The 13869-nt window shown below is 43.9% G+C and overlaps 1 protein-coding gene across 2 annotated transcripts in view; it reads right to left on the reverse strand.

Moving 5' to 3' along the window:
* Window positions 1-5165, reverse strand: part of Eprs1 (glutamyl-prolyl-tRNA synthetase 1) — a 63612-nt gene extending 58447 nt beyond the window's left edge. For both annotated transcript variants that reach the window (XM_005082436.4, XM_040738943.1), the window contains exons 1-2: window positions 4984-5165; window positions 1235-1319 (exon numbers count right to left, since the gene is read on the reverse strand). In XM_005082436.4, the coding sequence (XP_005082493.1) occupies window positions 1235-1319; window positions 4984-5029 (131 nt within the window). In that variant the 5' untranslated portion in view covers window positions 5030-5165. The remainder of the gene's footprint in view (window positions 1-1234; window positions 1320-4983) is intronic.
* Window positions 5166-13869: the final 8704 nt, after the last annotated feature.

Raw genomic sequence — 13869 nt, forward strand, 5'->3', positions numbered from 1 at the left:
CTTAACCAGTTTCTACATCTTATCAATGGTGGCAAAATGTAATTAAGATTTAGAAGAATAACTTAAAATAAATGAATACAAAGAAGCCAAGGATATGCCTCTATAAGAAACCTGGCTTTATCAACTTTCAAGAGAAGGAAAACACATCAAACCCAGACAGTGGTGTGCCCCTACAGACTAGATACTCAGAAACCTGAGCAGGACTACTTGGATCCAGGAGTTCAAGGCCAGCCTGGGCAACACAACCAAACCCTACAGGAAAACACTAGCATAAAACGAAGTGAGTAACTGAGTGAGTGAGTGTGCCCTATCACAGCTGTTTGACAAAAATAATTCTTTACAGTCAGGTGGTGGTGGTGCACACCTTTAATCCCAGCACTTGGGAGGCAGAGGCAGGCGGATGTCTGTGAGTTTGAAGCCAACCTGGTCTACAGAGTGAGTTCCAGGACATTCAGGGCTGTTACAAGAAACTGTCTCAAAAACCAAACAAAACAAAAACAAAAACAAAAAGAAAAATTCTTTACAAGACCATAAAGAAAAAGTAATAGCAAGAAAATTTCAGAAACCAAAAAATTTCACAAGCCTGGAAATGAACAGTAAACAGATTTAAATTTCTGAACATCAGAGAAAACCTGGCGGAGGAGGACTGACTGAATCATCTTAAGAATCATTTAGGGACACGGCTACCCATGAAGCTTTTCCTGCCAGGCCATCCCTACTGCCCTATTCTAGTAAAACACTCTGTGACAGCTCATGCTCAGCAGCTCAGCACTTGGCAGGCTGTGGTAGCAGGTCTACTGAGAGCTCAAGGTCAGTCTGCATTACTGAGGGAGAGCCTGTCTCACCCCTGCCCACTCCACCCCATTCCCAAATAAATGGAAATGTCTTCTCTAATAAATAAAATATGAAGTCTTTAGATAATCTCATCGGCCCAAGGAAGAAAGAACTGTGGAGTCTGACATTATGTTGACCAAAGGATCAGCCTGGCATGGTAGTGAAGACCTATAAGCCAGAACTCAAGGTGTTAGGGAGGGGGACCTTTAACTTCTACAAGCATGCTTGTAAGGGAAGAACATGTGCATGCGCGCACACATGCACACACACACACACACACACACAAGATGAACCATCTTTGTAGGAACAACCCACCTAATTAGCAAGTAAAATAAGCCCAGAAACTTCAGAGCTGCACGTTTAAATGTGTCCAGAACTGAAGACATGAACAAGCACTTACTCAGAAACTCGAAGGAGATTCTCCTTCCCTTCTTCCACAGAAATGCTGACATCACCCTTCAGATGTTCCACTGCCAGCAGAGCGTCTAAAAATGACAGCACCAAAGATTTATTTCTCTTCAAAAACAAGGTAGTATTTATAACCCGAGTCACACACAAAGCACTAAGGATGAATCAACTATCCAATATTAAGCCCCATAAGGTGTGATTTCCCCCACCCCGGCAGTGAAGTCAAACCTTGGGTCTTAGAAAAGTAGCAAATGGTTCAGCTCTCAAATTCTAAAACACTGTAATGCTGTCTTTCAGTACCTAACACAGTGAGTAAAGACATCAGTCCTGTCCCTTAATTTAATTAAGATGGACAGCTAACACAGACACTTGTTTCTATGTAAATGCTATGCTCCACTGGGAGCAGGGCCTACCAAGGAAAGCACAACCATCTTGCAAGGCTTACTATAACAGAAAGCAAGTGTGATGGTTTGTCTGTCTCGCTCTGTTGACTCTGGGGTGCACGTCAGTGCCCTGTTAAAACTTATGCCCTGGTCACAGTATTAAGAGATGGCTCCTATAGAGTCAAGCAGGATGTCTGTTTTCCCAGCACTCTGGAAGCTGAGAGAGGAACATCTGTTTACGACAAGCCTAGGATACACAAGAAGATCATTCTGAAACTAAAGAACAAGACTGGAGATAGAGCTCAGCAGTACAAGGCTTGCTACGCAGGCCTGAGGCCCTGAGTTCAGTAACCAGGAAAGGGTTGGAAGGGGAGCTGGGCCTCCTTGGAAAGGACTAATACAGAGAAGGGGGTTTGTGCCATCACCAGCATTCTCCCCCTTTCCTCAAGGACCTATGACGGCACGACTACCACTAAAACTGGTCCACTGGTCTTGAACTTTCCGTCATCCAGAGCTGTGACCAGTAAATTCCTGTCCATTAGAAATTAGCCTCCCTGTGGTACTGTCTTATAGTTGCCCAAAGCAGCCTAAGACAGCAAGGGATTTCTCAAACGTAACACACACTTTCAGGGTAATCCAAGTAAATGAGATACATTTTTAGCATATGCATAATGGAATCCTGTCTCACATATAAAAAGAATAAACTACTGTTATAGGCAACATGGTGAATCACAAAAGCACTATCCTGTGTATAAAAAGACACACACACACACACACACACACACACACACACGGTATGAATCAATATATACAAAATCCTAAAAGCAAAACCAAAATAACAAAAGTCAGGTCACTGGCACTAGATGCCAGGGAGAATCTTCTGTAATGGAAACATATGTCATTACTGTAACGGAGGTTTATATGACACATATGTCTGTACATACATACCATCCTATACTAAAACATACAATTAATATTGGTGAACTTAGATATATGCAAGCTTCTAGTCAACTAATTTTAAATAGAATATATTTCATATACTTTGTCATGAATTTAACATGAGGAAAATGATGATACATATAAAAGAAAATGTCGAGTTGGAAGGTCACCATTTGACCTTAATAACCAAGTTAGGAAGGATGCATCAATGGAAGCATTCATGGAAAGAGAAATGTGTGCATGGCTTCCGAGCTCTCTCCACTAAAACGCCCTTGATGAAAAGGAAAGCTCTACATCGGGGAAAACTGGCAGGCTGCACCTTAGGTGATCAAGACTAGAATGGGAAAATTAAACTTACACACCAATTGATGGGCTGCAATGAGGAGCAGGAATAGTTACACCACCCCTGTCCAGGATGGATAGCGTGGATACAGCCACAAGGAAACATCTGGCAACCCAACAAGGGAAACCTAAGAGGTTTGTCATCTTCAGAAGTCAAAGCTATTAAAACTAAGGAAAGGCTAACTGAATCATTCCACACTGAAAGAAACCGGACAAACAGGACATTAAGACAAACAAAGTATGGTAATTCCTAGTTGCTGGGTCCTACTGGAACAATTAGTTTCAAAACAATAAGAGTCTTGTACATTAGGCAGAAAAATTCTATCAATATATGGCTCCTGTATGAAGTTAGGTAGAGATCAAGTGCTTGTAGATGCGTACATGAAGTCTTCTGGGTATAGAAGCTTCAAATACTGTCTGTTCTTAAGCAGAATGAGGGGAAAGTTCTGTTCTATGAGTGCAACTTCAAGTTTGAAAGCACACCTTTAATCCCAGCACTCGGGAGGCAGAAGCAGGCAGGTCTCTGTGAGTTTGAAGCCAGCCTGGTCTACAGAGTGAGTTCCAGGACAGCCTCCAAAGCTACAGAGAAACCCTGTCTCGAAAAAAAATAATAATAATATAATCTATTTTGAGTTATAAAAATTTAAAATAAAGAGGTGCAAACAGAAAGTAATATTCTCTAATTGGCCTAGAGCTCAAAATGGAAACAAAAATTTAAGACTCTCTTGCAGAATGTGGTTCTGTCTTCTAAGGACACAAACCTAGTGGTTCCCTACAGTGATTTTCAAGGAAGTGTTCATTTACAAAAACAAAACAGACAAACAAGACTATAGCTTAGCTACGTGCTGAACATCTAGATGTGAATGAACATCCGTGTAGTCTCACTTAAATTCTGGCAACCAGCACTGGGTAGGTTTCCTCCTTCCTTCCAGGGTAAAACAAAACAAGGAAACTGTCAAGTTTCACCATAACCAACAGCCAAGTTTGAACTGAGGCTTCCAGGATTAATGGTGAGGCCAACACTGTCTAGTGCCACAAATCAAGAATCAAATCTACTTTCAGAGCTTATGAATTATTGCAGGTCATTGTAAAGGGACTGAAACTAATATGCTAAAATATTATCATTTTAAAACATTTCAAGTGGTTACCACATTCTATTTTTAGGACTGGGGAATGTAGCTCAGCGGCAGTGCTTGCTTAAAATACGAAGCGCCCCGAGCAATATCCCAGCACATAAATACATAAATAAAAATGTCTTTTCATTTCAACAAGCTCAGACCGCTGTCAAAGTTGAGCATGTAAGACATTTCATCAGCCCCCATATGGCCCAATCGTGTTTAAAGGGCTGGGCTTCTTGAACATTACAAAGTACTTCCGAGTCTACACCACACACATCATGGTTAAATGATTTTGTATCATTTCCCAAAGTAAGGAAAAAGCTGAAACTCTAAACTACAGAGCAATAGCCTTGTCCACTTGGAAAAGTCAATTCCGAATGGATGGTAAGATGACGTTTACTCGGGCCTTTACTATGTCCACGGGGTGAGTAGCAAGCCACCGGATCGCATCAGTCCGCAGCGTTCCTACGGCTTTCCGTAATTACTGCCTGCACCTAGAAGCAAACGCTGCCTCGGCTAAAATCCCAAGCGCTGACCGCAGAGTCTACCTTGTCCCCTTAACTCGACAACGTATGGGAAAGCGGGGCGGGTGGATTCGGATCTTCTCTAGGTGGGGAAGGGATGGGAGGCTCCAGATGAGGCTCAGGGAGCCACGTTAAAAGGAGGTGACAGGCGGGCAGTTGGGTTTTTAGTTCTATTTCGAAAGCCGCTCGGGACGCTCGCTGGCGGAGTCGCGCTGGGGAGCCAGCCTGGCGTCTCCCCGCCGGGGCTCTCATCCTGTCCCCCCACGCCCGGGACGGAGGGCCTCGGGGGACGTCACCCTGCGTGGACAAGGGCCGGGGCCACGCGGGGCCAAGCCCGTCCCGGGATGCGTCTCCCTCAGCGTGAGCGCCGCCGCACCCGCCCCGCACCCGAGAGCTGATGCAACCCGCGCACGGCGGCGGCGGCGCGGCCCTTACCCAGCGGAGGGTCTCCGGCGTTCACCGTGAGGCACAGCGCCGCCATCTCCCAGGGGCTGCGGGTCTAGCCGTCAGGATGCCTTCCCGGCGCACGAAACACGGGCTTCCTCGGGAAGCGAGGAGATGCAACGTGGGCCCGAGCGCGGAGCCGCCGCAGCCTTCGCTCCGCCCCAGGGTGGTGATCGCGGGCGTCATTTTGCGTGCGACGTCGACGTCAGAAGCGTGCGTCCGTTAAAAGCCGCTTTCGCTCCGCCCCACTCCGCCGCCACGACTACGCGGGGGTGTCAAGGCGCGCAGCTTCGTGCGTCATCACGCCGCGCCCCGCTCCGCTCAATCCTTCCTTTCAGTTCCCCGGCCCACGAACCCCGCCGTCCAGGCGAGCGCTGCTGTTCGTCATCACGGTGCGCCCGCTCCGCCTTCAACCGCAGGCTCCGGGAGTCTTCCCATCGCCTTTGGCAGCCTGTCGGAACCCACGTGGGCTGCACGCCGCTGTCGGAAAGGAGGCGGGCTTTAGGACGCTATCTCGAGTGAGACTAATTTGTCCTGGGACACTGTCACATCTCCCAGGCTGCTGGCGATGGGCACGTGCGTTCACAGACGAAAAAGCCGTGGAGGAGCACGCACAAAATCGACGAGTTACACTGAGGATTTATTTTTTAGAATTATTTGGGGGCTGGAGAAGTGGCTCAGTGGTTAAGAGCACTGACCGCACTTCCAAATGGACCCGAGTTCAACCTCCAGCACCCGCGTGGCAGCTCACAACTGTCTGTAACTCCAGTTCCAGGGGAACCGACACCCATGGCAAAACACCTAAAAACATAAGGGGGGACGGCGCAGAGCTGCGGAGATGGCTCAGAGGTTAAGAGCACTGGCTGCTCTTCCAGAGGTCCTGAGTTCAATTCCCATCAGCCACGTGGTGGCTCACAGCCATCTGTAATGAGATCTGGTGCTCTCTTCTGGCCTGCAGGCACACATGCAGACAGAACACTCTGTACATAATAAAAGAATTTGCAAGCAAGGCCTGTGATGCATGCTAATCCCAGCTCCTAGGATGCTGGATAAAAAGAAAATTATAGGGAAAAGAGGAGAAAAAGAAGGCCTTCATTGGCCTTCTCGCTCCTGAAAATCATGAGTTCCCCAGTTGACATCTGTAGTGAAGGCTACCAACATCAACAGCATTTCTTTTATATAGAAATATCTTCAAATAAGAATGTTAAAACAATTCAGGCTTGAGGACCGACCGTATATGAGCTTAAGTATGGTCTTCAGCGAATCTTATAGTACTGTTAACTTGTTTTTACTGTGGAAACAAAAGTACAACTCAGGAACACCTATGACCAAATTCCCACTAACCCTTTAAAGACAACAACCTCACTGTTACTGTATAAAGACCATGAAATGTAATCCCAGCACTCGGAAGACAGAGGCAGGCGGATCTCAGTGATTTCGAGGCCAGCCTGGTCTACAAAGTGAGTTCCAGGACAGCCTCCAAAGCTACAGAGAAACCCTGTCTCGAAAAAAAAAAAAAAAGAAAGACCATGAAATGTGGCTGCTGTGTGCTTCCTCTTATTAGAGCACCCCTCTCCTATGCTTAAACATATACTTTAAATCCAGCTCTGACTCATTGGCTTCTCCATACATGCTCTTTAGGAGGAAGCCAAGGCTCCCTCTGTGGCAGTCTTCAGACTACCAACAGCAGATACAGGTTGTGCCACCTGATGATGACAAGGTCAAGGCAAGGTCCACTTGTAGAGTTCAAGGCCCTATCTCAAAGAAAAAAAATCTAAGGATTTTTTTTAAATGATTTGCTGCTAGGAGTGTATTCCAACGGTAGAGCACTTAGCATACAGGAAAACACACAAACGGGAGTGGTAAACTGTAACCCCAGCATGTGGGCGTCTGAGGCAAGAGGATTGCCAGGAGTTCAGTTCAAGGTCACTAGAGCTACTGAGTAAACAGTATCTAAAGAAAGAAACTTTGTGATTTGCTTTAAGTAAAGAAGAGTTCTTTGTATATTTGAAAAAAATGGTTAAGCCAAATGTGTTAAGATAGGAGACGGCAGATTCCAAGATAGTCTATCCTATATAGAACATTTCAACCCTTAGAATAAGATAGATGGTTGATTGATACATACATACATATATACCATAAAATTCTGCCTCAGATGAACAAACCAACAAAAAGACTTAACGAAAGAGTCAGGTGGTACATACACCTTTAAACCTAGCATTTGGGAGGCAGAGGCAGGTGGGTCTATGTGAGTTCCAGGACAGCCTGGTCTAAAGTGTGAGGGCCAGGTCAGACTCCAAAGCTACACAGAGAAACCCAGTCTGGAAAAAACAAACAAAACAAAATACTTACAAAAACAAAACAAAACACTTACAAAAGGCTACAAGAAATACATCGGAGCTGAGAGTTACGTCTAGTATCTCAAGGACAGAGTCCTGACCAGATTGCTCAGATGTAAAACCAAAACCCCATGGCTGCCCTAGTTTGTCTTGTTTTAGAGTGAAAGCATCTTTCAAAGTTTTTTTTAAATTAATCTTTATTTTATGTGTATTAGTGTTTTGCCTACTTGTAAAGAGAAGCTTTTTCCTTGTGAGGAGCCTTCCCGCCAGCCTGGTTCTAGAGCCGCATCAGTCCCAAATAAACACACAGGAGGCTATATTAATTATGAAGCTGTTGGCCTTGCTTGTTTCTTCCTGGCTAGCTCTGACTTAAGTAATTACCCCATAATTGTTAATCTATGTATTTCTCTTACCGGAGACGTTTCCGGGCATCCTACCTCATGGCATTACTTCTCCACTCTCTTGTTTCTCCTTCCCAGAGTCCTCCTGGACTCCTAGTCCCTCCTATCTTGGTTCCCTATTGGCTCAACAGTGCTTTATTGACATAAGACTTCCCCAACATCTCCTCTTTTCTGTTTAAACAAAAAGAAAGGTCTTAACTTTAACATAGTCAAATTGTATATAACAGAACAGTCATCAAGTAAGAACATAGTTACAATATTTTAGCAATATTTAAAGAAAATATCATCCATCCCATTCTTGTGAGTCTAAAGTTCTATATGTAGCTTATCTTTTATCATAACTAAGGAAAACTATAACTATAACTATCTGTCTTCAACTCCATCAAAGACCACAGAAGGATAATATATAAACACTAGGATTGACAGAGACATCTTACTGCCTGGACAGTCACCTGAAGTTCCTCTGTATTGTCGAGGCATCCATCTTCAGCCCATAGGCCACAATGTGTCCAGAAGATTTCTCAGGAAAGCAGGAAATTTCGAACTGTCCATCTGCATTGGCAGTCTGTCAGTCATTTCTCTGTGTCCTGTAGAAAGTCTTGTAGACTCTTCCATGAAGCAGGAACCCTGTAAGACTGAGTTCAGCAGTCACTATCCTGTGGGTCCTGCATGTCCAGATTATACAACAACAGTCAAACAATCTAGGCAAGAGCAGTTTCTTTCCCAAATGGCTAATCTTGCCATGTTGAAAGCAAATTCCATTACGAGTTTCTTCGATGCCCATCTTCCTCTCAGACGTAATTGGTGTGCTGCCAGGAGCAGACATTTCTCATTGTCAAGAAAAACTCTAAACCATTTTAAATGCCATTTTCTGAAGGTCTTTGAGAGGTTTGAAGACTGTTTATGTCAAATATATTTCTGTATATCTAGAAAACCTAACTTACCTAACTATAAATTCTGACTATTATAAGTAACTATCTATAGTCTATATTTAATTATGCATTACATTTTAAAAGATCAGTATAAGCACAATACTTAATCAAGAGGAGAAATATACACCACAAAATTGACCTTGAATTTGTATCAATAAATGAAAAACAATACCCATACCATAATTCCCCTTTTTACCATTAACAAGAGATCGGCTGTGATCATTAGCCAATTATAAACAACCCCATTTAAATGAAAACAAAGATTTATAAACAAGATGGGAATTAGGACGTCGCTCATTCCAAACTGCTTCATGCTGGAAGGGAGCACTGTTAATACCATGGGGATCATGACAAAACTCAGAAACCTGTATAAGTCCTTATTTTCGTGGTCTGTAAAGCTGCATCATCTTAGCTGTTTCAGTTGTTGGAACACCTGGTCCACTGCTTCCGGGAGTCTTGGTTCGTCAAACCACAGAAGCCTGGATGGAATCCTCAGGTTTTCATTTTCTGTAGAAACATAAGCAAAATCTCCTTTTCCAAGTAACACATCCTTATACTTAAATTTTGAAGTCAAGGCATTTTTAAAAGATATAAGTTGGATTAATTCAGCAGCATTTATAATCAAGTGTAGCTGTTCCTTCCTTAGCAATGAAAAAACTGAAAAACATAATAGCGTACAGTATCCAGACTCTCTGTGTATTTTCCATCTTTATGTGGCTTATTTATTTATCTATTATTATTATTACTCTATTTCTTTCACTTTTATTTATTTTTCTCTGAGACAGGGTTTCTCTTTGGAAATCTGCCTGCCTCTGCTTCTGGAGCAATTCCTACTGGCGTGTGCCACCACAGCCAGCTTCTTTATTTTCTCTCTCAATCTTATGTATATTTTTAAACACATTGTAAACCTTTAGAGGTTTTGTTCATCCAAGTCTGACTTTACTGTAAATCTTTACGTTTTTCTGGCCACATGTCTTATCTGTAAAACTGCGGCAGTTTTAAACTGCCGTTTCCAAGATGGCGGGCGGAAGCGTGATTCCAGCTTACCGCCTCAGTCCATGCTGACACCCAGCAAAAGCTGCCACTTCCAGCTGTACATACACACCTTTTAATTGTTAACAGAGTCTCTTAAAACAACCTTGCTGTTTTTTTTTCTTTTTATGCCGAGTCAGGAAGACTCTGGTAAGCGAGCCACGTGAATCTGGGCTTGTCGATATCAAAACAGAGCCCACCTGAGAAAATGCTGCTACCAAAAATCTGTGCTTCTCTCTGTTCTTCTGTTTCTAAAATTCCTTTAAAGCTTTTGTTCTTTTGCATGGAAATTCAATCCCGCTTCTGACAACCATTTGTAAAGGGAGGCTTTTTCCTTGTGAGGAGCCTTCCCGCCAGCCTGGTTCTAGAGCCGCATCAGTCCCAAATAAACACACAGGAGGCTATAATAATTATGAAGCTGTTGGCCTTGCTTGTTTCTTCCTGGCTAGCTCTGACTTAAGTAATTACCACATAATTGTTAATTTATGTATTTCTCTTACCGGAGATGTTTCCGGGCTTCCTACCCCATGGCGTTACATCTTGAATCTCTTGTGTTTCTCCTTCTCAGAGTCCTCCTGGACTCCTAGTCTCTCCTATCTTGGTTCCCTATTGGCTCAACAGTGCTTTATTGACATAAGACTTCCCCAACACCTACTAATATTATTATGTCTGTGTGGGGTACCAGATCTCCTGGAACAGTTATCATAGACAGTTGTGAGCTGCCAGCTGGTTGCAAGGAACTGAACCAGGATCCTCTGGAAGAGTAGCAAATGCTCCCAACCTCTGAGCCATCTCTCCAGCCCCTAAATTCTCCATGATGAGTGTGTTTACCCAGGCTATTTTCCAAAGGTTGAAGTTCAAGTTCAGGGGGGCAGGACTGATTTCAGAAACCAGTACAGATCTTCCCTTACTTTCTATTAATCTCAGCAACATATCCATGTATTCATTAGGGAGACTTAAACTTTTCATGCAACTATAGGATTGTTATTTCTTTGGGTCCCTGCCTTGGAACCATTACCAAAGATGGCTACATTTATATACCACCATTCTGTGGAGTCCACAAGGTACCTATTACTACAATGGGATGAAAGACGGTATCAGTCAGTTTACTTAATATCATTTGTTTCCCTTCTGGCTTCATTTTTGCTTCTGCCTCTCGCCTGCTCCTCCTCAAGCCATGCTCTTCTGTTATTACCTTGAATTTCTGGGATGATAAGTCCAACCTATGAACATCTTTATGTCACAGGACTAAAACTACTCTCAAACACAAAGGTGCCTCAGTTCACCCCACCCATTCCCGCTGAGAGTTCAGCCTGAAGCGAAACCAATCATTTCATAATAACAAGATTGTGTCCCCTTAAGGACAGTAATGACTTTAGGAATTCCTTACAGACCCAGACTTGAGATCACATCAACCTGAGCACTGGTTTGACTGTTCATTAGCTATGCACACCCCACCCCCTCTTTGCCTGATCTATAAAATCTCCAAGTTCCTTTTAGCCCCGTAAAAACTTGGGAAAACTGTACCAAAGACAGGGATTCATTAAATAAAATTAAAGGATTCCATTATTTTGGACTAAGTTCCAGCCCTAGATCCTGATAGATCTGGTTGAAACTCAAAAGGGCCCTGGAAGGTGCTAGAAACATTAAGAGGTGGGGCCTAAGATTGCCTGGGCTCTGGGGTAAGATAGTAAAGCAAAGAGTGAGAGCATGACTCTACTCCTCTCTTTTTTGCTTCCCAGCTACGAGGTGAGAAGTTATTGGCACCACCACAGGCTCCCAGCAGGATGTCCTGTCTCATCCATTGGCTCCCAGACAGAAGGGCCGATTGTTCATGGACTAGAACCTGCGAAACTCTGAGCCACGATGAGACACAGTCTCTCTGTAAGTTGACTATCTAAGGTACCTGTCACAGTCATGGAAAACTGACAGAGGCCTGTGGTGCTGCAGGAGCTGATGGGGAGCTGGAATGCAAAGAGACCAGCTAAGCCCCAGCTGTAAAAACCAGACAGAGGCCTTACTAAGTAACAATTAGCCACTGCAAAACAAAACAAAAAACATTAGCCTATATGAGAGATACCTTGCCCAGCCTAGACACATGGGTGTGGGGGTGGAGAGGTGCCTTGGTCCTGCCTGAACTTGGGACAGACTTAGTAGACTTCCTAGGAGAGGCCTTACCCTCTCTGTGGAGCAGATGGGAGGAGGGGGAGAGTAGAGGGAGTGAGAGGAAAAGAGGGAGGGGGGGACTGGGATTGGAATGTAAAAAATTGATTTTAAAAATGAACAAAAAAATAGCCACCACAAATGACAAAGACTCCTCGAATTCAACTACTTTGAACTGTCTGTTTAATCTCCACAAAACATTTCATTTATAGCACCATTGAACACTTTTCACCTGCAACAGGTATGCACATGTACACTGTTGTTGGCAAGAAGTTATTGAAACTCTTTACCCTATAGTCTTTAACGATTCCCCCCCAGATGTGATGTGACAAAGCACACTCAGCTTCATTTTACCAGAGCCATAAAGGAGTTCTGAGTTCACCTGGCCATGTATTCGTTTTACTATAGCCATGGTGGCTTGCTTTCTGTTTTCTTTCTCTTAGAGATGCGCCTGCTTTTCCCACACTAAACCTTAACTTGTAGCACGGCTGAATCCCTTGTCTTGGTCTTCACCTCAGATCCCACTCCCCCAGAGAAGATATACTTCCTTCATCTAGATCCTAGATTCTAGAGGAAACTCCTTGCCAAACTTCCCACCTCACTTGCTTTCTAGCACCTTCCAAGTCAATTTCTTCTACAGAACTCAACACAGTATGAAATAACTTACAAAGGCCACTGTTGAATGGACAGGGCCTGTATGAAGCGATTAACCTTTGATTACACCCAGTCTTCTGGGGCAACATCCAATGGTTGAGCATGGATGTGGTTATAATCAGAGCCGATGCTGGACAGGGAAGATGCCAGGACGTTAAAAGTTTCACAGACCATTGTAAGGAACCTCAAGTTTATCCTGAAGGCAAAGGCAAAACCAAGCAGACTTTGAATATGGGAGGCTTGACTTTTTTAAATTTACGTTTACACGTATGGGAGTTTTTCCTGCATGCGTGTCTGTGCTCCACGTCCGTGCCTGGTGCCTGCAGAGGCCATGGAGGGTGTTAGATGCCCTGAGACAGACAGTTGCGATGGGCCAATCTGGAACGTCTTTGCTGCTGCTGTGCCTTCACATGTGTGCTGCGGCTCTTTCTCTGGTGTCGAGCACCGTGTGAGCGGGCGTGGGGAGACCTCCACCGCCTGTAATGTAGTGTGCTTATCTCTTGGAAACAGCCTGGTCTACTGGGCATTTTTACCTGTGGATTGTCAAGAAGATGACCCCTCGCTAAGTTGTACTGTCCAATTTGATAATAATAATGGCAGTTTATACAGAGTTTTGGTGAACAAAAGTAAATACAAAGATATAGCCAGGGTCTGTGAGTTCCACCTAAGGAGCTGCACGGATTGTAGCTCAAGTTAAGGATGAACTATTGAGTCCCAGTAGCCCAGCTAGTCTAAATTCTTTTAACCTTAATGTCAGGAGATGTGTTCACAGGTCTCAGAGAGCATCACTGCTGAAACAAAGCTTTGAGGATAACAAAGTTAGACTAAGATGTTTTTGTCAAATAACTTGGAGGTGAGAAACCCAAGAAGACAATCTAAAGTTTTAGAAAGGCACATAGTTAAATGTGAAACTTTTTTTTTGTTTATCGAGACAGGGTTTCTCTGTGGCTTTGGAGCCTGTCCTGGAACTAGCTCTTGTAGACCAGGCTGGTCTCAAACTCACAGAGATCCGCCTGCCTCTGCCTCCCCAGTGCTGGAATTGAAGGTGTGCGCCACCACCACCCGGCAATGTAAAACTCCTTTAAAGTCATGGAACAAGAACAAAGCAGCCCAATTATTACTCTCCTTACTAGGTTTGGTTGATGACCAAAGGTGATGATTAATTCCTTATACTCATTTCTGTCCTGAATCTCCTGATATAAAAATAGACTACTAATGAATACGAACCTAAAGATTTAAAGTAGAACTGACTGATTCTTTTTCACAGATAAAAACTTAGGTCTGTGATTCCTTTAAGATGTAGCCTGCCAGTAAAGGACCCGACAAGAGCACCTTGATTGCCCCCTACATGGTTAA

The sequence above is a fragment of the Mesocricetus auratus genome, unplaced genomic scaffold (assembly GCF_017639785.1).
Source record: "Mesocricetus auratus isolate SY011 unplaced genomic scaffold, BCM_Maur_2.0 Super-Scaffold_100676, whole genome shotgun sequence".
Classification (NCBI taxonomy): domain Eukaryota; kingdom Metazoa; phylum Chordata; class Mammalia; order Rodentia; family Cricetidae; genus Mesocricetus; species Mesocricetus auratus.